This window comes from Phyllobates terribilis, unplaced genomic scaffold (assembly GCF_046119375.1).
Source record: "Phyllobates terribilis strain yellow unplaced genomic scaffold, ASM4611937v1 Scaffold_1__5_contigs__length_1240528914, whole genome shotgun sequence".
NCBI classification, from domain to species: Eukaryota; Metazoa; Chordata; class Amphibia; order Anura; family Dendrobatidae; genus Phyllobates; species Phyllobates terribilis.
The window spans coordinates 1098526378-1098551086 of record NW_027362761.1 but is presented as its reverse complement, the minus strand read 5'-3'; the positions used below and the strand labels follow the sequence as shown (position 1 = coordinate 1098551086).

Genomic DNA, 24709 nt, shown 5'->3' with positions numbered 1-24709 from the left:
CCAATGTGTTAGTTCTTGGTTGATAGTTGGTTGTTAGTGAGCAAGAGACAAGAAAGGACACCCTCAGAGGAAAGTTACCATCATCAAGTGTGTGGGAGCAAAAGATAAGAAAAGGGAGCAAGACTAAACAAGATTTCTACAGTGGCAGCAGTTCCTCATAGCAGGCAAGTTGGAGCACTTAGGATGGAAAAGGTAAAAGAAGCCGTGGTATTAGCCAGACATGGAGATCAGCCATGAAGGAACATGGGGTCAGCCAGGCTGGGGCACATCAGTAAGGTGGTAACTAGTGAGAACTCCCTTACACCATTCACAAGACTGCAGTTAGGGTGCAGTGGTCACAGCGAAACACATTGACCTTTGTGGCCCTGTACCAGGAAAATGGAGCTCCCAATGAAGACATGTCATCAAAGGTGTCTGTTGCCAACTTACTCCCCTTTTGTGATCACAGCAGACTGTTATGCCTCAACTTGTGAGGTAGATCATCGAAGCCCTCTGTTCACATGTGCACTTGTGCAGCATGGACAAATAATGTTGGTGCAGCAGCTTGATAGAAACTGCATGTTAACTCAAGAAGTTGAGTAGTAGTCCGCTAGGAAGCTGAAGACTCAGCATATACAAACTGATGAGTCATGATTGGAGTAGTGTAGATTTAGCAATGAAGCTGAGCAGAGAATATCAAAGTGTCCTATGCAGAATGGGTAAGTGGTATTACAGAGCCCAGTGATATAGCAGACCTGGGTGAGTCAGAAGGCTTAAAAGAGAGAAAATCAATAGAATTGAGCAATGTAGCAGATCCAAGTGATGAATCAGTATTGAGCTTGTGTGTTGACTCAACGTAAATATGTTCAGCAGAGTTGAGCAATGTAGCAGAGCCCTGTGATATAGCAGAGTGGAGTTGTTTAGAGTTGTATTCTTCACTTAATACAGAGTTTACCTGTGAATTGAGAATTTTGAAAATGAATGAGCAGATTTCTTTGCTATGATATATATTTTGGGTTTTAGCTCAACGTTGAATAGATATGATCAGCAGAGTTGAGCAATGTAGCAGAGTCCAACGAAATAACCAAGTGGAGTTGTTGAGGATATAGCAGAGCTCAGCCGAGTCGTGTTGATCAGTAGTTCACTAGGTCAATGTTGCAGACCCCAGCATTATAGCAGAGTTGAGAAAGTCTGTAGACACATTATGGAGATGTAGCCGAGTCTAGAATTATAGTCCAACCTTATGGCAGAATGGCTGCTGTGCAAGCAAAGATGCCAGCAATCTAAATGCTCATGTGACCGTCCACTGCCTGAGCTCGCCTGTAAGGCCTGAGGGTATGCAATGGAAACCTGACAAGTGACAGAACATATAAAGATGGCGGCTATAGGAGAATACAAGAGAGCTGAGAAACAGCAACTGAGTGCTAATGTGTTTATGAAGTTGAGGAAGAAAAGCTGACAACTTTTGAAGGCATATAGCCAGGGCCGGCTCCAGGTTTTTGTGGGCCCCGGGCGAAAGAGTCTCTGTGGGCCCCTTTAACACATACCACCATTCATGATGCACAGATACAGCAGAGAAATATATATATAGTACAAGGCCAAAGATTTCACTTCTTACATTACATGACCGATATCTATTGTAAATTCCACAACAGCTCAGAAACAGGTGAATCGCTCCATACAGAATAATGGCCCCCATAAAATGCTCCATACAGGATACTGGCCCCCATATTACGCTCTGTACAGGATATTGACCCCCATATTACGCTCTGTACAGAACACTGGCCCCCTTATAATGCTCCATACAGAATACTGACCCCCAAATAATTCTCCATGCAGGATACTGGCCCCCATATTACGCTCAGTACAGGATACTGGCCCCCTTATAATGCTCCATACAGAATACTGGCCCCAAAATAATGCCCCATGCAGGATACTGGCCCCCATATTACACTTGTACAGGATACTGGCCCCCTTATAATGCTCCATACAGAATACTGGCCCCCAAATAATGCTCCATGCAGGACACTGGCCCCCATATTATGCTCTGTACAGGATACTGGCCCCCTTATAATGCTCCATACAGAATACTGGCCCCCAAATAATGCTCCATGCAGGATACTGACCCCCATATTACGCTCTGTACAAAATACTGGCCCCCTTATAATGCTCCATACAGAATACTGGCCCCCAAATAATTCTCCATGCAGGGTACTGGCCCCCATATTACGCCTGTACAGGATACTGGCCCCCTTATAATGCTCCATACAGAATACTGACCCCCAAATAATGCTCCATGCAGGCTGTTCACCCCACATAATGCCCCATGCAGTCTGTTCCCCCACATAATGCCCCATGCAGGCTGTTCCCCCCACATAATGCCCCATGCAGGCTGTTCCCCCCACATAATGCCCCATGCAGGATGTCACCTCTCCCTACCCTTATAATGCCCCATGCAGGATGTCACCCACTTATAATGCCCCATGTAGGATGTCACCCCCCTTATAATGCCCCATGCAGGATGTCACCCCCCTTATAATGCCCCATGCAGGCTGTTCCCCCCACATAATGCCCCATGCAGGATGTCATCCCCTCTTATAATGCCCCATGCAGGATGTCACCCCCCTTATAATGCCCCATGCAGGCTGTTCCCCCCACATAATGCCCCATGCAAGATGTCACCCCCCTTATAATTCCACATGCAGGATGTCACCCCCTCTTATAATGCCCCATGCAAGATGTCTTCCCTCATTTAATGCCCCATGCAGGATGTCACCCCTCATATAATGCCCCATGCAGGATGTCACCTCTCCCCCTATATAATGCCCCATGCAGGATGTCACCCCTTCTTATAATGCCCCTGCAGGATGTCACCTCTCCCCCCCATATAATGCCCCATGCAGGATGTCATTCCCCCCCCATATAATGCCCCATGCAGGATGCCACCTCTCCCCCCCCCCCATATAATGCCCCATGCAGGATGTCACCCCCTCTTATAATGCCTCATGCAGGATGTCACCCCCTCTTATATTACCCCATGCAGGATGTCACCCCTCATATAATGCCCCATGCAGGATGTCACCCCTCATATAATGCAGAATGTCACCTCTCCACCCCATATAATGCCCCATGCAGGATGTCACCCCCTCCATATAATGCCCCATGCAGGATGTCACCCCCTCTTATAATGCCCCATGCAGGATGTCATCTCTCCCCCCCTTATAATGCCCCATGCAGGATGTCATCTCTCCCACCCTTAAAATGCCCCACACCTCCATATATTAAAAAACAAAAAATCTGCTGCCGCTGCTCTGGACTCCTTACCCGCGTCGGTGTCTTCCCGCTCTGCGCTGTGACGGCTCAGGAGAGAGCGCGGTGTATAGACGTCACCACACCCTTTGACCTGAGACGTCACAGTGCAGCAGCCGCGGAAGAGACCGGAACTGCTGCGGAGGCACGGGGAGAGGTAAATATTGTGCCGGGGCCCTGAGCAAGTGGGGGGGAGCGGGCGCTGGCACCGCACTGCTCACGGGTCTCATAGCGCGCAGGGGTCCCCGACAGTGAGTGGGCCCCTCCGCCTGCTCAGGGCCCCGGCACTTGCCCGGGTGCGCCGGGTGCTGACGCCGGCCCTGCATATAGCCAAGTGACTCACATTCTGATTACTCTGAATAAGCATAATGTAATACTACATTTTCCATGCAATAGCCACTGCAGTCAAAAAATGTCAAACTATGGCCTCCTAGCAAAATCAGCTTTTTACTGGGGGTGTCCAGGGCCTGACTCACCTCATTCATACATGGGAGTTTTCATCTGAAACAGGTTGAAACACTCCCTTTAAAGTAATTTTCCTGCAAAGGACATTTATTATCTATGTACAGTATAGGTGATAATAAATGTATGGGGAGCCCTAGTGTTTATACTATCAAAATTATTTGTTGGGGGTCCTGAGGGCCCTGTTTCTTCTCACCTCATGGCTGCAGAGTTAGTTTGGAGCAACATTCAAACTTATGCTAACATGCCTTTTCACAGAGTCTATGGGACGATGAACAGTTCTATGCACAGCTCCCCCCACAGTCCATACATGTGTCCCTTTATTCTGTAAACATTTAAATACTACAAAGGCCATAGCATTGCAGAGGATTTAGTATTTTATGTGTTTATTGTAATGCTGTGTGACAAAGTCACCGGTAAGGTGATAGAGGGAAGATATGTTTCACGGAGGCTATTAGCTTCCGTGAATTGAAAGCATGAAGTTTGCTCCAGCATGTTATTTGCTGAGAGGGTTAAATCTCCATTTTAAAAGGGAGTGGTTTTTGTGAATGACCATTGTGAAGGGTGGAAGGTGATTCACCATATCTCCATCTCAGGGTGTGGTCAGGGGTTTAAATACACAGCCTGTTGAGGCATTAGATGTTCAGTGTATCTGGAGAGGCTAACTCCAGAGGAAAGAGCTGCATGTTGTGCCAACCTGATCCTTGTGTGTTTTGTTAACCCTGTGCGGACGGATTCCCACAGACCACTGGACTGTTCTGTTATCTTTTGTTTACTCTTTTTGCCAAGAAAGGCCTGTTTGTTTTGATGGACTTTACAGTGGTTTATGTCTGCATTAATAAACCACTGAGAGCATTTAAAGCAACAGTGTTCCTGTGTTTACCTCCATGTGCAGCTGAGTGAATCGATCTACCTACCACAGCATATAAAAATAAAAGAATACAATAAAATATGATGGGCATCTTCAAAGTCATCCTGGGATCTGACGCCTCCCTTGTATTCTAATCATTGCATTACTGAACATGTAGTGTAGACTCATGCTGAGAAAATAGCTATATAACTGCTCCAGAGAAATGGATCCATGAAGAGCTATCCCTGTACCTGTGGATGGTAATGTTGAGCACAGCTTGTAAGACTAAAATGTGACTCTAGGCAGGATTTAGTCTACATTTTATTACATGTATTCATAGAAATATTGGTAGTTGTTATTGCTCTTCCGTGAAAATCTATGTTACATGTTATATAGTGTCTGGAATGGCAGGCTGTAAATATGTATCGTCATCCATACACAAAACTAAACTCATAAAATGTGATATATTTAATAGTAGCGATTTTTATTATGTTTTGCTCAAATAAAGAATATTATGGCTTGAAATGTTATAAATCCCACTGCCTAAGTCAGCTGCTGTATTATGTTCTCCAAGCACAACCATAAATTTCCTGCTTTCCGGCCATGAAAATTGTCTCTGGACTCTTTTCAAGTCATTTTTGCTGAATTTAATGTGCTCAGTGGCATACCATTATTTCAGATATACTGCACCATTGACTCGATGAAGCAGGAATGTATTTACTGGGTGTTTATTCGTAGCTGGTTTCACACATCTGTGACTCACGGACCGTTCTCACATCGGAATACCTGGCCCAACCATTGGGTCTCCTGACCTAAGCCAACAGCTTCATATATTCCTATGAAGCAGTTAGCTTAGGTCTGGAGACCCACAGGTTGGTGCAAGAATGGTCATTTTCCATGGACATGTGAAACCGGCCTTGGCCTGAAGACTGTAGGTGATGATGCCCTAGAAATTTTTGGATTGTGATCTTTCTAATGTCATTTTAATTTTGTATGATTTAGAAAATGAATCATAAAAGAATTAGTAACTAAAGATAGGTGGAAATACCCCATATGTGGCTGTACACTACTGCTTAGCCACACGGCGAGACTTGGGAGGGACGGAACGTTATTTGACTTCTGGAGAACAAATAATGGTAGAATAGTTTGCGGACTCCATATACAGAACCCCCAAGTGCTAGAGGAGCAGAATCACCTCTCAAGTGACCCCATTTTGGAAATTACATTCCTCTGGGAATTTATCTACAGGTGTAGTGACGATTGTGACTCCATTGGGTGTTTTCCTGAAACGAGCAACAATGGATGTTGCTAACTGAAAATTGCAAATCTGCAATTGCCCGACCGTGCTTTTATGTACACTTAAAAAAGAGGGGACACCACTGGATCATAGGCCAGACGGCATCCACTGTGCCTCCATCTGCCTCATAATAGGGAATCTTCTGCTGGGGGTTCCGTCTGAATCATGTATTTCAGAGATTTACATGGAAACCCCGGTGTAAGCGCTCAGCGTAGAGCGCAGGATAAATGTGAGCCGAGCCATACTGAGATCATTGGGAGGCAGAAGGAACAAATCAACAGCAGGTGAAAAATAGATTTCATTTATTTTTTACGCTGTTCCTCATGCTGTATAAGTGATTAGACGACTTTATTCTTTCGGTAGGTGCGATTACAATGATACCAGATTAATATCAGGTCTTTTTACAAAAACAAGGTTTTGCATCGCCATATTTTGAGACCTATAATGTTTCTATATTTCTGCCGACAGTCATGTGAGGGCTTGTTTTTTACAGGACGAGTTGACATTTTTATTGGTACCATTTCCGAGCACATAAAAAAAAGTTCTCTTTCTATTCCGATTTATGAGAGGCAGAATGAAGAAAAAACAGCAATTTAAAGATTTTTTTTGGGGGGGAGGTGTTTTTATGCCATTCACAATGTGGTAAAATTGATAAGGCAGCTTTATTCTTTGAGTCAGTACGATTACAGCACTACCACGTTTATATCAGTTTTTATGTTTTGCCACTTTTACACAATAAAACTATTTTATAGAATAAACAATCATTTTTGCATCGCTTTATTATGAGAGCTATAACTTTTTTATTTCTACGTTGATGGAGCTATGTGGCTGCTTTTTTTGCAGGACAAGATGACATTTTCAGCTGTACCATTTTTACTTTCGTCTTTTTTATCACCTCACATTCCACTTTTTTTGGCAATATGATGAAAAAAGCATAGTTTTTTTACGGTGTTCACTGAAGGGGCTAAATAGTGTGACAGTCTTATGGAGTCGTTTCAGGTGCAGCGATACCAAATACATGTACTTTTTTTGTTTTTTTTCTTACATAAATATACATATTTATTGGTATAATTTTTTTCTATTTATTTTGTGTTTTTTTTTAAATATTTTTACAATTTTATTTTTACTTTATTTTTACTTTTTTACTTAGTCTCTCTATGGGGAAACTATTACTTTGATGACTGGTATAATGCATTGCAATGCACCAGCACCTGTCAGTGCTACATTGACAGAAGCCTCTAGCATGGTCTAAATAGGCTACTGTAGCTGCCAGACCCGAAGGTCATCATGATGGCCTCCGGTTTCCATAGCAATAATAGGACCCTCACGAGGACATCGCAGGTGTGCCAATCTGAAGGGAGCCCCCTTCCGCCCTCAACCTTCTAAATGCAGCGTTTCCTATTGATTGCAGCATTTAGGTGGTTAAAAAGACGGGGCAGTGTTGGTACCACTCCAGGGCTTGGCATTCATTTAAGCCAAGCTCTTGGTGTCGATCATGCAGGCACTGCTCTTGTGCCCACATGATCGTCATGACATAAATTTATGTCATTTTGCGGGAACCCCTTCCACACCATGATGTAAACTTGCGTCAAATGTCGTGAACGGGTTAAACTGGGAAAAGGGATGTTCAACAAGATACTTTTTGAATCTTTTGAAAAACTTTTTTTTACTTTATTTTTTATATTCCCTAGGGGACTTGAACCTGTGATTGGTTGATTGCTTCTACTACATACTACAGAATACTACAGAAAATGACGTTCTCATAGGAACTATAGCTAAAGGCTAAAAAACTAGGTTTCAAAAAGGAACAAAAATTGCAGGGTTGACGGCCTTCATCGGGCCCCCGGCTGCCATGATAAGAGGTCAGCACCCCATGTCATAGAGGGGGGATGTTAACCAGTGCACGCACACATCAGCAAGCAGTCAATTTAGATACCACTGTTTCAAGTTCAACATGTGTTGGGTTCGGTGCAGGCTCACTTCCTGAGCTCGCTCCATATACTCTCACCTGACATAGGATATACTGTTATGTCCTACATCAGGAAGGGGTTAAACAGATTTTGGTGGGAGGTCAGAGAGTCGGAACCGAATAATGTAATACTGATGACCTATTGTAAGAAGTATTACAATTCCAGTCAACCCCTAAAAGCAACTCTTGGTTAATGTATTGGTTTGTTTAGGAGAGTTAAGGGCATGAGACAATCCTCTCCAACTCTAAGTAACTATATCAGTTACCACCCATCTTCTCCAAAAACAGACACAACTAAGACCTCGACAAAAGAACATGACACAAAGTTCACATTGCTGCATATAGTAAATAGTGGCTGTATTCCACTAAAAGCATTCATTTCCATCTAGCCCTTCAACCTTAGAATTTTGAACATTTCCATTTGGAGACAATATTATGAAATTACATATAATGCACAGCATCAAAAGACTGTGAGATATAAAGTGATCAACCATTTTTTAGCTTGGGATAGAAGAAAGAAAAATCATCGGAGGGAAACTAGGAGGACTCCATGTTTATTGTGAATTGTGCCTCATACAGTGGAGGCCAAAAGTATTGGCACCCCTGCAATTCTGTCAGATAATACTCAGTTTCTTCCTGAAAATGATTGCAATCACAAATTCTTTGGTATTATTATCTTCATTTAATTTGCTTGCAAGGAAAAAAGAGAATAAAGCAAAAATCAAATCATTGATCATTTCACACAAAACTCCAAAAATGGGCCAGACAAAAGTATTGGCACCCTCAGCCTAATACTTGGTTGCACAACCTTTAGCCAAAATAACTGCGAACAACCGCTTCCGGTAACCATCAATGAGTTTCTTACAATGCTCTGCTGGAATTATAGACCATTCTTCTTTGGCAAACTGCTCCAGGTCCCTGATATTTGAAGGGTGCCTTCTCCAAACTACCATTTTGAGATCTCTCCACAGGTGTTCTATGGGATTCAGGTCTGGACTCATTGCTGGTCACCTTACAAGTCTCCAGTGCTTTCTCTCAAACCATTTTATAGTACTTTTGGAAGTGTGTTTTGGGTCATTGTCCTGCTGGAAGACCCATGACCTCTGAGGGAGACCCAGCTTTCTCACACTGGGCCCTACATTATGCTGCAAAATTTGTTGGTAGTCTTCAGACTTCATAATGCCAAGCACACGGTCAAGCAGTCCAGTGCCAGAGGCCACAAAGCAACCCCAAAACATCAGGGAACCTCCGCCATGTTTGACTGTAGGGACCGTGTTCTTTTCTTTGAATGCCTCTTTTTTTTCCTGTACACTCTATGTTGATGCTTTTTGCCAAAAAGCTCTACTTTTGTCTCATCTGACCAGTGAACATTCTTCCAAAACGTTTTAGGCTTTCTCAGGTAAGTTTTGGCAAACTCCAGCCTAGCTTTTTTATGTATCGGGGTAAGAAGTGGGGTCTTCCTGGGTATCCTACCATACAGTCCCTTTTCATTCAGACGCCGACGGATAGTACGGGTTCACACTGTTGTACCCTCGGACTGCAGGGCAGCTTGAACTTGTTTGGATGTTAGTCGAGGTTCTTTATCCACCATCCGCACAATCTTGCGTTGAAATCTCTCGTCCATTTTTCTTTTCCGTCCACATCTAGGGAGGTTAGCCACAGTGCCATGGGCTTTAAACTTCTTGATGACACTGCGCACGGAAGACACAGGAACATTCAGGTCTTTGGAGATGGACTTGTAGCCTTGAGATTGCTCATGCTTCCTCACAATTTGGTTTCTCAAGTCCTCAGACAGTTCTTTGGTCTTCTTTCTTTTCTCCATGCTCAATGTGGTACACACAAGGACACAGGACAGAGGTTGAGTCAACTTTAATCCATGTTAACTGGCTGCAAGTGTGATTTAGTTATTGCCAACACCTGTTAGGTGCCACAGGTAAGTTACAGGTGCTGTTAATTACACGAATTAGAGAAGCATCACATGATTTTTCAAACATTGCCAATACTTTTGTCCACCCCCTTTTTTAGGTTTGGTGTGGAATTATATCCAATTTGGCTTTAGGACAATTCTTTTTGTGTTTTTTCATTGAAGACAAATTAAATGAAGATAATAATATCAAAGAATTTGTGATTACAATCATTTTCAGGAAGAAACTGAGTATTATCTGACAGAATTACAGGGGTGCCAATACATTTGGCCACCACTGTAGCTTGAAGTCATGTCCGAGCTCTTTGTTAGAGACATATTTGAAGAAATGTGTAAAGACTCTTTAGTTCATATTTGAATTTGTAAATAAACTTAGAAAAATTGCTCAGGAGAAGACAGATAAGAGTTACAATCTCTGTTAAATGAGTTAATTGTTAAATTCACTGTTAACTCATTCTGCAGCCAGCTATGTACAGTGTGACATAAAGGCTGTAGGCAGTCCAACATTTTAAAAGAAACCCTATTCTAAAAAATATTTTAGCCCAAAATGCAGTCATCTAACTTGCCCACAGAGTGGTTGGTCACTTTCTAGTCAAGTTTCTGAAAATGTTCTAAGCTGTTGTGTTCTGACATTACTCAATCAAACACCCAATTGCTTATGCCTGTGCTGCACTTTGATCAGCTGTATAAAATGTAGAAAATTGCAGAGAAGCTATGCCACTTTTCCATAGGAGTCAAGATTGCAGATATTCTAACTAGTGTTGCGGGAACGTGCCGCGGTGACGCAAACATATTTGATGAGCACGCCAAAGACACTAGGTTAGGACTTGAGTGTGCTTGGATAACACTTTATCCGAGCACGTTCACGTAACACTAATACCAACATTATCGCCTTCACTGCTGCCTGCCTTTCTGCATGGAACTCTGGTTAATTGTGTTCAACTCATTTGTAGATATAGGCAACAAAACCTCCTGAATCTGTGCCGATGCACAAATGGATCGATCAGAGGACAACCAGGAAACTTGTCCCATAGGTAAATGACATGGCCTGCAGTCATCTTGACTGAGTCCTAGTAATGGGCAGGAAGCCTTGAAATGGGGTTAGCTGGAAGAGTATTAATGATTGGTCATGAAGGAACAAGGGAGAATTGTCGACAATTCCACTGGGAAAATATTGAATCTTTATTTCAATTGCATTAAAAAAGTATTTCTATATGGTAGAAAAAACAGATGTGTGCTAAGTATGTCCTTAGTTAAACTGATGTGTTTCTGGCGCTAAGTATGCCCTTAGTTAAACTGACACGTTTCTGGTGCTAAGTATGCCCTTAGTTAAACTGACGCGTTTTTGGTGCTAAATATACCCTTAGTTAAACTGACGCGTTCCTGGTGCTAAGTATGCTCTTAGTTAAACTGACATGTTTCTGGCGCTAAGTATGCCCTTAGGTAAGCTGACACATTTCTGGCGCTAAGTATACCCTTAGTTAAACTGACGCGTTTCTGGTGCTAAGTATGCCCTTAGTTAAACTGACACGTTTCTGGTGCTAAGTATGCCCTTAGTTAAACTGACACATTTCTAGCGCTAAGTATGCCCTTAATTAAACTGACGCGTTTCTGGTGCTAAGTATGCCCTTTGTTAAACTGACACGTTTCTAGCGCTAAGTATGCCCTTAGTTAAACTGACGCGTTTCTGGTGCTAAGTATGCCCTTTGTTAAACTGACACGTTTATGGTGCTAAGTATGCCCTTAGTTAGACTGACGCGTTTCTGGTGCTAAGTGTGTTCTTAGATAACTAAGTGCATACTTAGTGCCAGAAATGCGTCAGTTTTTTCTACCATATGGGAATACTTTTTTCTCCCTTTTTCTACATGAATGCTGCTCTTCACCAGAAGATCGGCGCCTATGGTACAAGGCTGATCCGAACATCAATACTATTGAAACGTGGTAAGCTCACATTCTTTTCTCTTTGTGCAAATGCTGTAATGATTGGTTATGTTAGAACGCAACAAATAGACTAGTGTCCAACCCTTATAAGATGATCAAGCATATATAACGATTGCAGTCCAAAAGATGTTTCACACTAATAATATGTAATTCTTTTATCTAATCTCAATGAATCTGGCGTTTTTGTTTGGCGGGGTTGTGCCTTCCTGTTCCTTTGTTCTAGACTTGTTACCAATTGGGTGTGGTCCTGATGATGATGCCCAGAGAGGAAAGTTGAAGTCTACACCCCCGAGCAAACAGGACTATATTTACAGGAAGGAAGGGGACATTTATCTGAAATGGAGAGATGCAGGAACAAACAAAAAACATCTGATTCAGTGCAACACCGGCATTTAGGCCAGTAAAATAAAAATTCCACATTTATAGCAAGTGACAGGTCCTCTATAAAACCCTTTTCCATACAAGTTGCTTACTTCATCTCAGGAGAAGATCTGCTCCAAGCCCATTTATTTCCCTTAGTTGCCATTAGCCTGTCTGGGTATGGACGGGTTACCTTTCCAGACAGATACATTTTGATTACAATGACATTCGAGCTTTAATTTAGAAGCCGAAAATCAGCAATAAAACTACACACACACTTCACACATTTCCTACTTTTCTAATAAAGAAAACATTTCCCACCGAAATAATCAATTAACACATTATTGACGGCTTGAAGCGGAAAATCCATCTCTATTTTTAGCTGCAAAGTAGAAAAATCCTACAAAACTGAAAAATGTATCTACTGTAGCAATGGTCCTCAACCCCCGTATCTGCAGATGTTGAAAAACTACAGCTCCCAGCATGCCCTGCAGGGAGTTGTATTTTTGCAACAGCTGGAGAAACACAAGTTGGCGATTACTTCTCCATAGTGTAACTCTCAAGGGAAATTCTGAGTTTTATGACTCAAGAAAATATTTGTATCTTGTCGTGTCGAGCCGTCCCGGAGATACAAGTAACCTTCATCTCGGAGGAAGGATAGCCCCAGTGGCTGAATGTTGGTACGCCTGGCTTCACAACATGAAAACGAATACACAGGTTGTTCAGCTGATTTATCCCCTGTAAGCTGTATTCACACTGGTGCCACAGAACTGATTCATTTCCATTGCTGTCTCTAAGCCTAATTATCCGAACTCCACAGGGATCTGGATATGTCAGATGTAAACTGTGCTAATTCTATTGTGCAGGGGCTGCTCGGAGAAAAGTATGGAACCATCCGAATCCCTGGCGAAGTCGAGTCCTCGGAGTTTGAAATGATTCTGGATGCTGCCATTGAGGCCAAGCTGGATACAAGGACTCTGGAAGAATGGTACTGCCGAGATGAAAACGCTGTGCCTCCTGCGTATTACCTCAGGCCAAAGTCAGAACTACTGAAGAATCATCACAACCCTGTGAGTACAAATTGCCAACATGAGGTCGCTCACCTGTGAACATTTGCTCCTCGATCCGCTCCATGCACATGAATCTAAATTGTTATGAAGGGTAAAAAAAATAGTTTTTTCATTTACAAGATTTTTTTTTTTTTTTGCAAGGACAGTTTTTATATTTCCCAGAGGCAAAAATATGAATTATTTCTGGGTTTTGTATACCACGGAAGAAATTTCGTAAGAAGGGTGTCTCATCCACTATTCCGACATCAGTCATTTTTTGTCGCATATGCAAAAAATTGTCCAATTTTCATCAGTGTTTTTGATCTGAGTTTGATCAATGTTTTGGATCCAAGTTTCATCAGTGTTTGCTCCGTGTGAAATTTTACCCATCAGCTTCATCAGTGATTTTTTCGGATGAAAAAAATAAGTAAGTAAATTGCATAACTTCTTCTACCCATTGCAAACTCACGGGTGGCAGATGGACAATAATGTCTGTTGTTTGTGATTTTTGATAGACCCATAGGTCTGTCAAAAAATTTGAGTTTGCTCAAAAGTTTTGTGACTTTTTGACATTTTCACACCAGGTTTGACCAGTTCCACAGCAACAGGCATCACGGGGGAGTTTCACCACAGCTCATCTAATTCATGACGAGCTGTGGTGTACGTTATGCCAGTAATCTTACTCTAGTCACCGAATGGAGTAAGATTTGTGGGGAGGCGCACACCACTTTTCAGACATTCCTAAACTAGGAGTGTCTGACTCCAGCACACCTCCTCATCCAGACCAGTGTGAACCACGATTATAGAATTGAATGGGTAATTCTGATTCATGACTTGGATCTAAAATGGACGTATACCCGTGATTTTTTTTTACGGATATGTAACAGCCCCGTACAATATTATGGGTATGTGTTCTACCCGTGCAAAATACAGATAGAATACATACATTAAACAAGGATATCTGAATGTGTTTTAATAAGGCCTCACTCAGGCATCCGTGCTTCTTCACATACACAAAATAATGGTACGAGTGTCATCAGTGTTTGGTCAGTGTGTCATCAGTGTTTGGTCAGTGTGTCGTCAGTGTTTGGTCAGTGTGTCATCAGTGTTTGGTCAGTGTGTCGTCAGTGTTTGGTCAGTGTGTCGTCAGTGTTTGGTCAGTGTGTCGTCAGTGTTTGGTCAGTGTGTCATCAGTGTTTGGTCAGTGTGTCATCAGTGTTTGGTCAGTGTGTCATCAGTGTTTGGTCAGTGTGTCGTCAGTGTTTGGTCAGCGTGTCGTCAGTTTTACCATCAGTGATTTTCACATATGAATAAATAAATAGATGACACAGCTTCTCCTATACTTTGCCGTGTTAATCACAGCCTGTACACAGATGTCATCCGTGTGCTATACGTGATTTTCGCCTACCCATAGACTTGTATTGGTAATTGGCTGTAAAAAAAAATGGACATGTGTCCGTTATTTTTTCACAGACACACGGTTCACAATAAAACCTTTGGCATGTGAATAACCATATAGACTATAATGGGTATGTGTCGTATCTGTGAAAACCAAAGAAAGAATTCATTTCATAAATGAAAATGGAATGTTTGAATGAGGCCAAAGATAAGCACACCTCTTTTACGTCTCTGGCCCTTAAATGAAATCTACAAATCGACGCCTTGCACTAAGCCGCTATGTTTTAGAGATAAGATTGGATTGGCAGAAAATTAAAACAGCGCAAATGTTTGTGCAAATCAGCCATTCAGCAAAATTTGCAACTTTGTTCTAATACAATCATGGCTCCAGGTTCTTAATTAATCTCCTCATGTCTTTTGTTCACTTATAAATTTTATTGAATGCCAAAATGTATAAAACATTATTCCTGCATTCATTTATATCAGATTTTATTCATTTTAATGCCAATTTCAGTAGCCTAGAAATCTGTTTTTAGCCTACAAATAGGAGATAACAAAAGCATAAGATATTAATGATACATTAGCTTGCAAAAAGTATTAACCCCCTTGGCTTTTTACCCTTTTTGTTACATTACAATCTGTGTTTAAATATTTTTGTAATCCGATTTGTGTGTGATGCTTCAGCACTAAATAATCTAAGTTGGTGAAGTGAGAAAAATATAGGCATAAATTAAATTTATGAATCAAATAACTAAAAATTGGCATGTATATATGTTTTCACCCTTTTTGCGATAAAGCCGCTAAAAATTCCTGGTACAAGCAATTACCTTCATAAGTCATATGCTTAGTGAAAGGAAGTCCACCTGAGTCAGTATATACACTTTACCTTTTCTGAAAGGCCAAAGAGGCTGCAACACCATTAAGCAAGAGGCACCACTAACCAAACAACACCATGAAGACCAAGGAGATCTCCAAACAAGATAAGGATAAAGTTGTTGAGAAGTACAAGTCAGAGTTGGGTTATAGAAAAATATTCCAAACTCTGATGATCCCCCGGAGCACCATCAAATCCATTATCATCAAATAGAAAGAACATGGAACCACAAAAAACCTTCCCAGAGAGGACCGCCCACCAAAACTCTCAGCCCGGGCAAGGAGGACATTAATCAGAGAGGCAGCACAGAGACCAAAGGTAACCCTGAAGGAGCTGCAGAGTTCCCAAGCAGAAACTGGAATATCCGTCCATATGACCACAATAAGCCATACACTCCATGGAGATGGCCTTTATGGAAGAATGGGCAGAAAAAAAGCCTTTGCTTACACACAAAAATTGTAAGGCTCGTTTGGAGTTTGCCAAAAGATATATGGGAGACTCCCCAAATGTACGGAGGAAAGTGCTGGCCAAAAGCAAGAGTTCATCCTATAGAAAGCAAAGTGGAAAAAACATCCATGGTTCATCCGTGGATATAATTTTCACATTGACAAATTTGTCCTAATTAGAATAAAAAAAAATACTTTCTGTGTGAAGGAAATGAATGAAAGAAGTCCTGGAAAAAATATTTGAAATAATTTGTAGAACGCTAGTTCGATATGAGAGAGAATTTATACCTTAAAGTTGTCTAAATATTAAAAGTATCGACCTAACAGCATCGGAGGAGCACATGGGCACAGAGCTGGCAATCTGGCCAGTTTCAGAGCAGCGTTTTCAGACTTTAAAGTATAGAGCATGGAAGCACGGGGTCCTTTCCTAGGCAACTGACCACCTCTGATAGATTGCAGAGGTGGTCTGTTACATAGACAACAAGAAATACATAATAGAATTGAAAATCCCTCTGTTCTTGAGAATGGAGGGGATTTTAATTAAATTGCAAGATCGTTGTTTCTACAAGCACTTTACATTATTACAAATTTTAAAAGTTGAAGCAGCACCTTTAAGGGGGAAATATAGGAGATATCAAGTATGACTTCATCATATGAAGCATGACAACATAGGAACTATTCAGAAAGGTAGTAGATGTTTCACCACTGGTGGCTGGTAAGATATCTATCCACAACTACACTGACACCTGTCAATATGCTGACGACGGTTCTGAGGTCTGACTCCCTATAATCAAACATGAATGCTAAGAATAGGCCAGAATTGTTTAAAAAGTCATGAAAAGCCCCTTTAAACTGGCCAAATATTAGGTGAAAACAAACACTTGCCATTATTCAGAGAAGTATATTCTCTTTCCTATACAGCTAGCTAGCAACCCTCTTTAGGAAGCTGTGGGCATACACCATGTAAGTTATCTCGCTGTTTCATTCATTGTTTACTAGGAGATACTCCACACATTTTGTAGGGGCAATGCCTGGTATTCAGCCCTCTAATGCTTAGTTCTGTTCAAGTGAATAGGTCTGATCTGCAATGCCAGGCACAGCCAATGCAAATATTCATGGCCGCACCTGATCAACAATGGAGAGAACATAGTATTCACTGGAGTGGCATGGTTCCTTCAATCAGGTATTAAATGGAGGTGCAGGGAGTAGGCCTCTCAGCAGTACAAATGTCTAGCCTAAGTATAGGCCATACTTGCCAAATTTCCTAGCCTTACTTTCTGGAAGACTCTAGAAAAAAGGAGAGACCTCCAAGATTTGGCAAAGAGTTGGCAAATCTTCCAAACACAAGCTGAATGTCCATAAAACCTCTCAGAAAGCAGTCTCCTTCTGGAAGATTTCTTCTATGGAGGTGTAGTGGAAGAGACGTGGAAGAGGCATAGACGATGCATGACCTGAAAAAGAAGTTATAGCTTGACTAAAATGGCAAGTATGGGGAAGGCTATCAGTATCAAAGTCCTAGAAAACCTACTTAAAGGGGTATTCTCAGAGTCCATCTCTGCCCCCTATCCATAGGATAAGGAATAACTTACTGATTGCAGGAGGGATCCCCAGCGATCCCAAGAACAAGGCTATGCAGAGCCCAATCAGGAATAAAGTATAGAAGCGCTTCATTCATTGTCTATGGGACTGCTGGAGGAAGACAAGTCCAGCTCTTAGCTACTTCCAAGAGTCGAACAGACAATGAATGGAGCAGAGGTCAAGCATGTGCACCTACGCTGCATTCTAGATAGGAATCTGCAGAGCCCCATTCCAGGGTTTTCCGTGAATTGCCAGCGATCAGAAAGTTACCCTCTATCCTATGGACAGGGCATAACTTTGGCTTCTGGGAATATCTCTCTAAGTGTGTCATTCCCAGTAACTTTGGTGTTATTCCCTGTGATAAGCCTTTTAACTGGTGAGAGCACCCGGCCTGGTCCTGTCAGTCACCTTTATTCCAGCTCTTATATTACTCATTTTCCATTCTGATTTTGCAGGTTAAGACATAAGTAAACATTGCAGACACAGGGCTGCAGTTTTATCACATAGATTGGTTTCCATTTCTTCATTTTCCTCTTACCCTTTTAGAGTTTCTGTATTTACATGTTCAATATTAATTCAGAATCAATGGGCTTTAGCGAGAGAGGCAAAGCATTATTTCTAGCTATTTCTCCGTAACAATGACTATATCACAGAGCACTTGTAGTGATTACTGAGAACATATCATGGCACCTAATAAAGACTGTTCCCTTGCAAGGTATGACCCCAGCTTTAAAGTACTTGCATTGACTGTAAGACTATGTGCCCACTTAGCAGATTTGATGCAGAGCGTTTTTGCCTCTCTCTGGCAGAAAAAAACGCATGCAGATTTACATGCAGATTTACATGCGTTTTTTCTGCCAAAGAGAAGCATTTTTTCAGCGTTTTTACATGCGTTTTCGCAACCGGCATGGATTTATAATGTGTGACCAACTTAGATGCTTTAAATGCTGCATCTATGGTAAAAAAAACCTGTATACTCACCTCTCCGTTCTCATCCCGGCGGCTCCCAGCGACGATCCTCTCTTGTCGGCGTCCAGCAGTGTACTGTCAGGACCTGCGGTGACGTCATTTAGTGAGCTGATGGTCTGACGTCAGCGGTCGCGTGACCATCAGGTGACTAAATGACGTCACCGCAGGTCCTGACAGTACATCGCGGGACGCCAAGGACAGTGGACATGGCCGGGAGCAGACCGGGGGCCGACGGAGAGGGGAATATACAGGTTTTGTTTATTTTTAACTTTTTTATTTCTTTTTTTCACCGCGTGGTAGCCGGGATGAAGAGGAGTTGTAGTCTCCTCTTCATCCCGGGTACCACACGCACCGCGATTACGCTGCAAATTCGCGGCCATTGAATTTAATTGAAATGCAGCAAATCAACATATACTTGTGGGTTTGCTGCGTTTCAATGTTCCTCAATGGCCGCGAATTTGCAGCGCGGTAGAAATGGTCATGCTGCATTTTGCAACGCAATGCGAATTTGGCGCGCTAATTAGCGCATCATGTGCACAGCACATCCGAATTCACAGTGCTTTGCATGGCAGATGGTTTTACAGGCGTTTTCGCAGCCGTAAAAATGCCGCAAAAATGCTACAAAAACGCTACGTGGGCACATGGCCTTATACTGTATTTTGTGTTTTTTATTCTCCTTTTGACCTTGTGTTTCATATATAGATCATTTTCCCATTCTTACTTTGTGGTGCTAATATTTAACTAAAATGGCTGTTACATAGCCTTGCAGGGGGTCTGCCTGTTTAATAAGTAGCCTGCACTTTAACGAGTTCCCAATAGATTGTGTTTCCTTTGTGTGGTGTTGATACATTAAAATTAAGTGTTATGCATCTGACTATGCAGATAAAAAACAGTGGATTACTGCTTTCATTACTTTTAATGAGCGTTATATCATGGCAGTATATAAAGAAAAGTTGTTTTTACCTGTAAGTGCCATCGCTGTGTTACATTCACAATTTAACCTAACAAAGCCACCCTGAAGCTGCAGTAATGGTCAAAAGTTTTGAGACTAACACAAAAGAAAGTGTTAAGGAGGATAATGCAGGTGATATCACTCATGTTGACTTGAAAAATAAGAGGCAAAATGGTTGCTTTAAAAGGGGGCTTGTGCTTGAAATCATTGTTCTGTTAACCAGTTACCTGAAAGGAAATACGTACAATCATTATTGCTTTACATCGAAAGTGATTTACAGGCAAGGACATTGCTACTTGTAAGATTCGTAAAAAATAACCATTTATCAGATAAGCAAGAACTTCAAATAGAGAGGTTCCATTGTCTGTCAGGACCATCTCCTAAACAGGATTTAGTTACAGTATCTATTGAACATGAGTGCGGAACTTGCTCAGGATTAACAGCAGACAGATGTGAGGTGAAGGCTTTTGGAGGCTGGCTTGGTGTCAAGAAGGGCAGCAAAGAAGCTACCTCGCTCCAAAAAAACATCATGAAAAGACTGACATTTTGCAGGAAGTACAGGGATTGGACGGCAGAGGACAGGGGTAAAGTTATTTTCTCTTATGAAAACCCCCTTCATGCTGTTTGGGACAACTGGAATAATGATTGTCTGTGTAATGCCAACAGTAAAGCATCCTGAGGCCAGTCATGTTTGGGCACTTTTTATCCAAGTGTGTGGGGTCATTCACAATTTTGCCTAAGACGACTGCCAGGAAAAAAGAATGGGATCTAAACATCATCCAAGAGCAACTTCTCCCAACGATGCAGGAGCAATTTGGTGATGAACAATACTTTTCCAGCATGATAGAGACCATGTCAAGAGGCAAAAGTGATAATTAAGTGTTTCAGTGAACAAAACATTGACATTTTTGGTCTATGGCCAGGAAAATCCTCAGATCTCAATTCCATTGATCTCCTGTGGTCAATCCTCAAAAAGCGGGAGGACAAACAAGAACACAAAAATCTAGCTGCCAGAAGTCTTTGTATAAGCTTGATGTATTTTTAAATAAAAGTTTAAAAACTTCATTAGCCATAGAAACATCTGACTAAAAGATCTAAAAACACTAAAGCAGCAAGCTTTGTGAAAGTCAAAATTTGTGCCAGCCTCAACTTTTGGCCACAGCTATATATTTTCTATTTTGTTATCTTTGAAGACGATGGTGGATTGTCTTCATAGGGTGAATGGTGCCACATACTGTAGATACATTTGACGTATATGATGGGAACTTTTCCAGCTTATACATCACACATATACCTCAAGAACAGTATGCAAAGCCTTTTAGATACTAATACTTCGTTACTACTTCTCCTTTGTTAGTAGTAATGAAAGTAGTAAAATTATGTTGATCAGTGGCGTATCGCCAATGGTGGAAGACCACGTGGGCACTATGAGGCCAATGAGTCGGGAGGCCGGTTCCAGAGACGGCACAGAGCCCCACCCCTGCATCTCACTTTCAGCTGTATCGGCATTGTAGCCGGCACGATAATATCACTAAATGGCACCCGCTGCATGGAGATGTGCTGTGCATCAGACCACAGGCTGAGCAGACTGGAGCTGCGGGGACCTAGGGGAGGTGAGTATTTATTTATTTATTTTTTAATCAATCAATATATTATGTGGCGCATTATACTATATGAAGGGCAACAGAAGCGCATTATACTATATGAAGTGCAATGGGGGCGCATTATACTATATGGGGGCGCATTATACTATATGAAGTGCAATGGAGCACATTATATTTTATGGAGTGCAATGGGAACGCATTATACTACATTGACAAGCAAAAGGGTAACAATGTTTTGAAATTTTGACTTTCAGGCTCCAGATCTCACCATCCACTACTGCTTCAAACATGAGACTACCATCATTTTATAGACAATCATCTTGGCTATCTCATACATAAATTTGACTTGCAACTATTTAGCATATGACTAGTTATGCAGATTCTTGTCAGGCCACTGAGTTGGTACTGTTTTGCTTCTGGTGGTGGAAAAATCTTTTTCTTCCTGTAGACTACAAAATGCAACCTGTTCTCGCATTCTCTAATAGCTCAGTGTGTTATTAGGTTGATTCCCAAGCGAAAAGTCACTGGTCCGAATCTTTGAACCGCCATGAAGAAAATTTTCCAAGAAAAGAGAAACCACATCATACAGCTCATCGATAGCGGTCTCTCGATCAAGAAAATTGCCAAACTACATCATGTGAGTGCCATGACAGTTGGGAGAATACGGAAATGAAGTCCATGCATTCATTCAAAAGCCAAGATGTGGACATCCAGGCAAAATATCGGAGTCAACAAGTCAGCTCATCACAAGGTCTATCAGTCCTGGTGTGACAAACACGGCAGTGGAGGTAGCTCGTATGCTTCATAATAGTTAGATCACAGACGTTCATGCAAGCACCATCCGACGTACGTTACACAAGTTTGGAATGGTGGCTCGAAAAAAAGTGAAGAAGCCTTGACTTCAATATCTTTATAAGAAGCGTCGGCTTGAGTTTGCAAAAAAGTATGAAAAGTTGACAGTAGAAAATTGGAAACGGGTGATTTGAAGAGATGAAATGAAAGTCTATGTGGGGGCCATTATACTATTTGAAGGGCTTTGTTGGCTCTATTATACTGGTGGGGTATGTCAAAAGTAAAAGAAAAGTCAAAGATGCTATAGGATTTTTACAGGATGAAAATGGTAAAGTGGTAAAAAATGATGCTGAGAAGACCGAACTTTTAAATTCCTATTTTGCATCTGTTTTCTCTCTGAAAGTAAATGTAACATCAACTAATCTTCACTGTACTATTGCAGAAATAGAAGAATCCACACTATCAATAAATAGAGAAATAGTGAGAAGTGATGAGCAAGCATTCTCGCTACTGCTCGGTGCTCGCCCGAGCATCTCACTTCTCGAGATGCTCGGCGCTCACCGATTATTACCGGGGTTGCTCGGTGGAAGCTCAGGTCCCCTCCCTGCATGTTTGGCGCTCTTTATAAAGCCAATCAACATGCAGGGATTGTCCGCCACACACTGTAATGCCGCATCCATGTTGGTTGTGGCATTACAGTGATTGGCTGGCCACACAGCGTCATCAGGTCTATATCAGACCTGGCGCCGCCATGCTCGTCAGAGTCACTCCGGAATCTGACAGTGTAGGGAGAGCTGCTGCTGAGCTAGGGAGAGATTTGCTTGTTTCTAGTTAGTGTAGGTATACCAGACTATATTAGAGACACATATCCATCTCAACTAAAAGTCCTTCTGAGGACTAATCCAGCTGCAGAGATATCAGTGCTAGGCAGGCAGGCAGGGTATATAGCGGACTGCAGTGCACATAGCAAAAGGGTCCATTCCAGTTCTGTCTGCTGGTGCTTTTACAGATATTTGTAGAAATAGGCCCAGGTATCAGAGGCCAGGAATAATTTTTTTTTTTATCTTAATCCTGATTATTTGCTTAAAAAGCAATCCAGAGAACACCGTTTATCTGCGCCATTTGCTTGTTGGCACTGCAGAATACAGCCAGGTCCTTTCCATATTGCAGCGCTAAAAATCCAGCTATTTAAAACTGTGGTTTGTCCATCACATGAATCACATATAATTGCACTGAAAATTCTGCCATTTCTGGCCTCCATTAAAATTTTGTTTCAGTGTGTCAGTGAAGTTATTGACACCAGTTTGCTTTTAAAAATAGTTACCTACAGGCTAGCTATTTAAAACTGTGGTTTGCCAATCACACGGATCATATATAATTGCGCTGAAAATATTGCCATTTCTGGCCTTCATTGAAATTTTGTTGCAGTGTGTCAGTGAACTTATTGACACGAGGTCGGCGCTGTTAAAAATAGTTACCTACAGGCCAGCTATTTAAAACTTTGGTTTGTCCGTCACACGGATCACATATAAGTTCGCTCCAAATTCAGCTATTTGTAGTGAGCGTGGAAGATATTGTCCTCCATTTAAAATGGGCAAGGCACGTGGCAAGGGACAGGGAACTGGATGTGATGGTGATGATGATGGTGCATGCCGAGGCCGGGGCTAGCTGAAATTGTGCCACAACAAACACCCACATCTTCTCGCTCGACCTTCCTGTCCCAATTACAACCCCTGGCAAAATTTATGGAATCACCGGGCTCGGAGGATGTTCATTCAGTTGTTTAATGTTGTTGAAAAAAAGCAGATCACAGACATGGCACAAAACTAAAGTAATTTCAAATGGCAACTTAAGGGCTTTAAAAAACACTAAAAGAAATCAAGATTAAAAATGTGGTACTCAGTAAGGGTCATTTTTTTCAGACCAAGCAGAGGGAAAAAATTATGGAATCATGAAAAACAAACACACAAAAGAACACTCCAATACATCACTAGTATTTTGCTGCACCACCTCTGGCTTTAATAACAGCTTGCAGTCTCTGAGGCATGGACTTAATGAGTGACAAACAGTACTCTTCATCAATCTGGCTACAACTTTCTCTGATTGCTGTTGCCAGATCAGCTTTGCAGGTTGGAGCCTTGTCATGGACCATTTTCTTCAATTTCCACCAAAGATTTTCAATTGGATTGAGATCCGGACTATTTGCAGACCATGACCTTGACCTTATGTGTCTTCTTTCAAGGAATGTTTTCACAGTTTTTGCTCTATGGCAGGATGCATTATCATCTTGAAAAATGATGTCATCATCCCCAAACATCCTTTCAATTGATGGGATAAGAAAACTGTCCAAAATATCAATGTAAACTTGGGCATTTATTGAAGATGTAATGACAGCCATCTCCCCAGTGCCTTTACCGTACATGCAGCCTCATATCATCAATGACTGTGGAAATTTGCATGTTCTCTTCATGCAGTCATCTTTATAAATCTCATTGGAACGGCACCAAACAAAAGTTCCAGCATCATCACCTTGCCCAATGCAGATTCGCGATTTATCACTGAATATGACTTTCATCCAGTCATCCACAGTCCACGATTGCTTTTCCTTAGCCCATTGTAACCTTGTTTTTTTCTGTTTAGGTGTTAATGATGGCTTATGTTTAGCTTTTCTTTATGTAAATTCCATTTCCTTTAGGTGGTTTCTTACAGTTCAGTCACAGACATTGACTCCAGTTTCCTCCTATTCGTTCCTCATTTGTTTTGTTGTGCATTTCCTGTTTTGGAGATATATTGCTTTAAGTTTCCGGTCTTGACGCTTTGAGGTCTTCCTTGGTCTACCAGTATGTTTGCCTTTAACAACCTTCCCATGTTGTTTGTATTTGGTCCAGATTTTAAACACAGCTGACTATGAACAACCAACATTTTTTGCAACATTGTGATGATTTACCTTCTTTTA

General features: G+C 41.7%; 1 protein-coding gene across 1 annotated transcript in view; it reads left to right on the top strand.

Moving 5' to 3' along the window:
- NWD2 (NACHT and WD repeat domain containing 2) overlaps positions 1–24709 on the top strand; it is a 296706-nt gene that overhangs the window by 233269 nt on the left and 38728 nt on the right. Inside the window, exon 4 of the mRNA XM_073646243.1 lies at positions 12958–13161. Within this exon, the coding sequence (XP_073502344.1) occupies positions 12958–13161 (204 nt within the window). The remainder of the gene's footprint in view (positions 1–12957; positions 13162–24709) is intronic.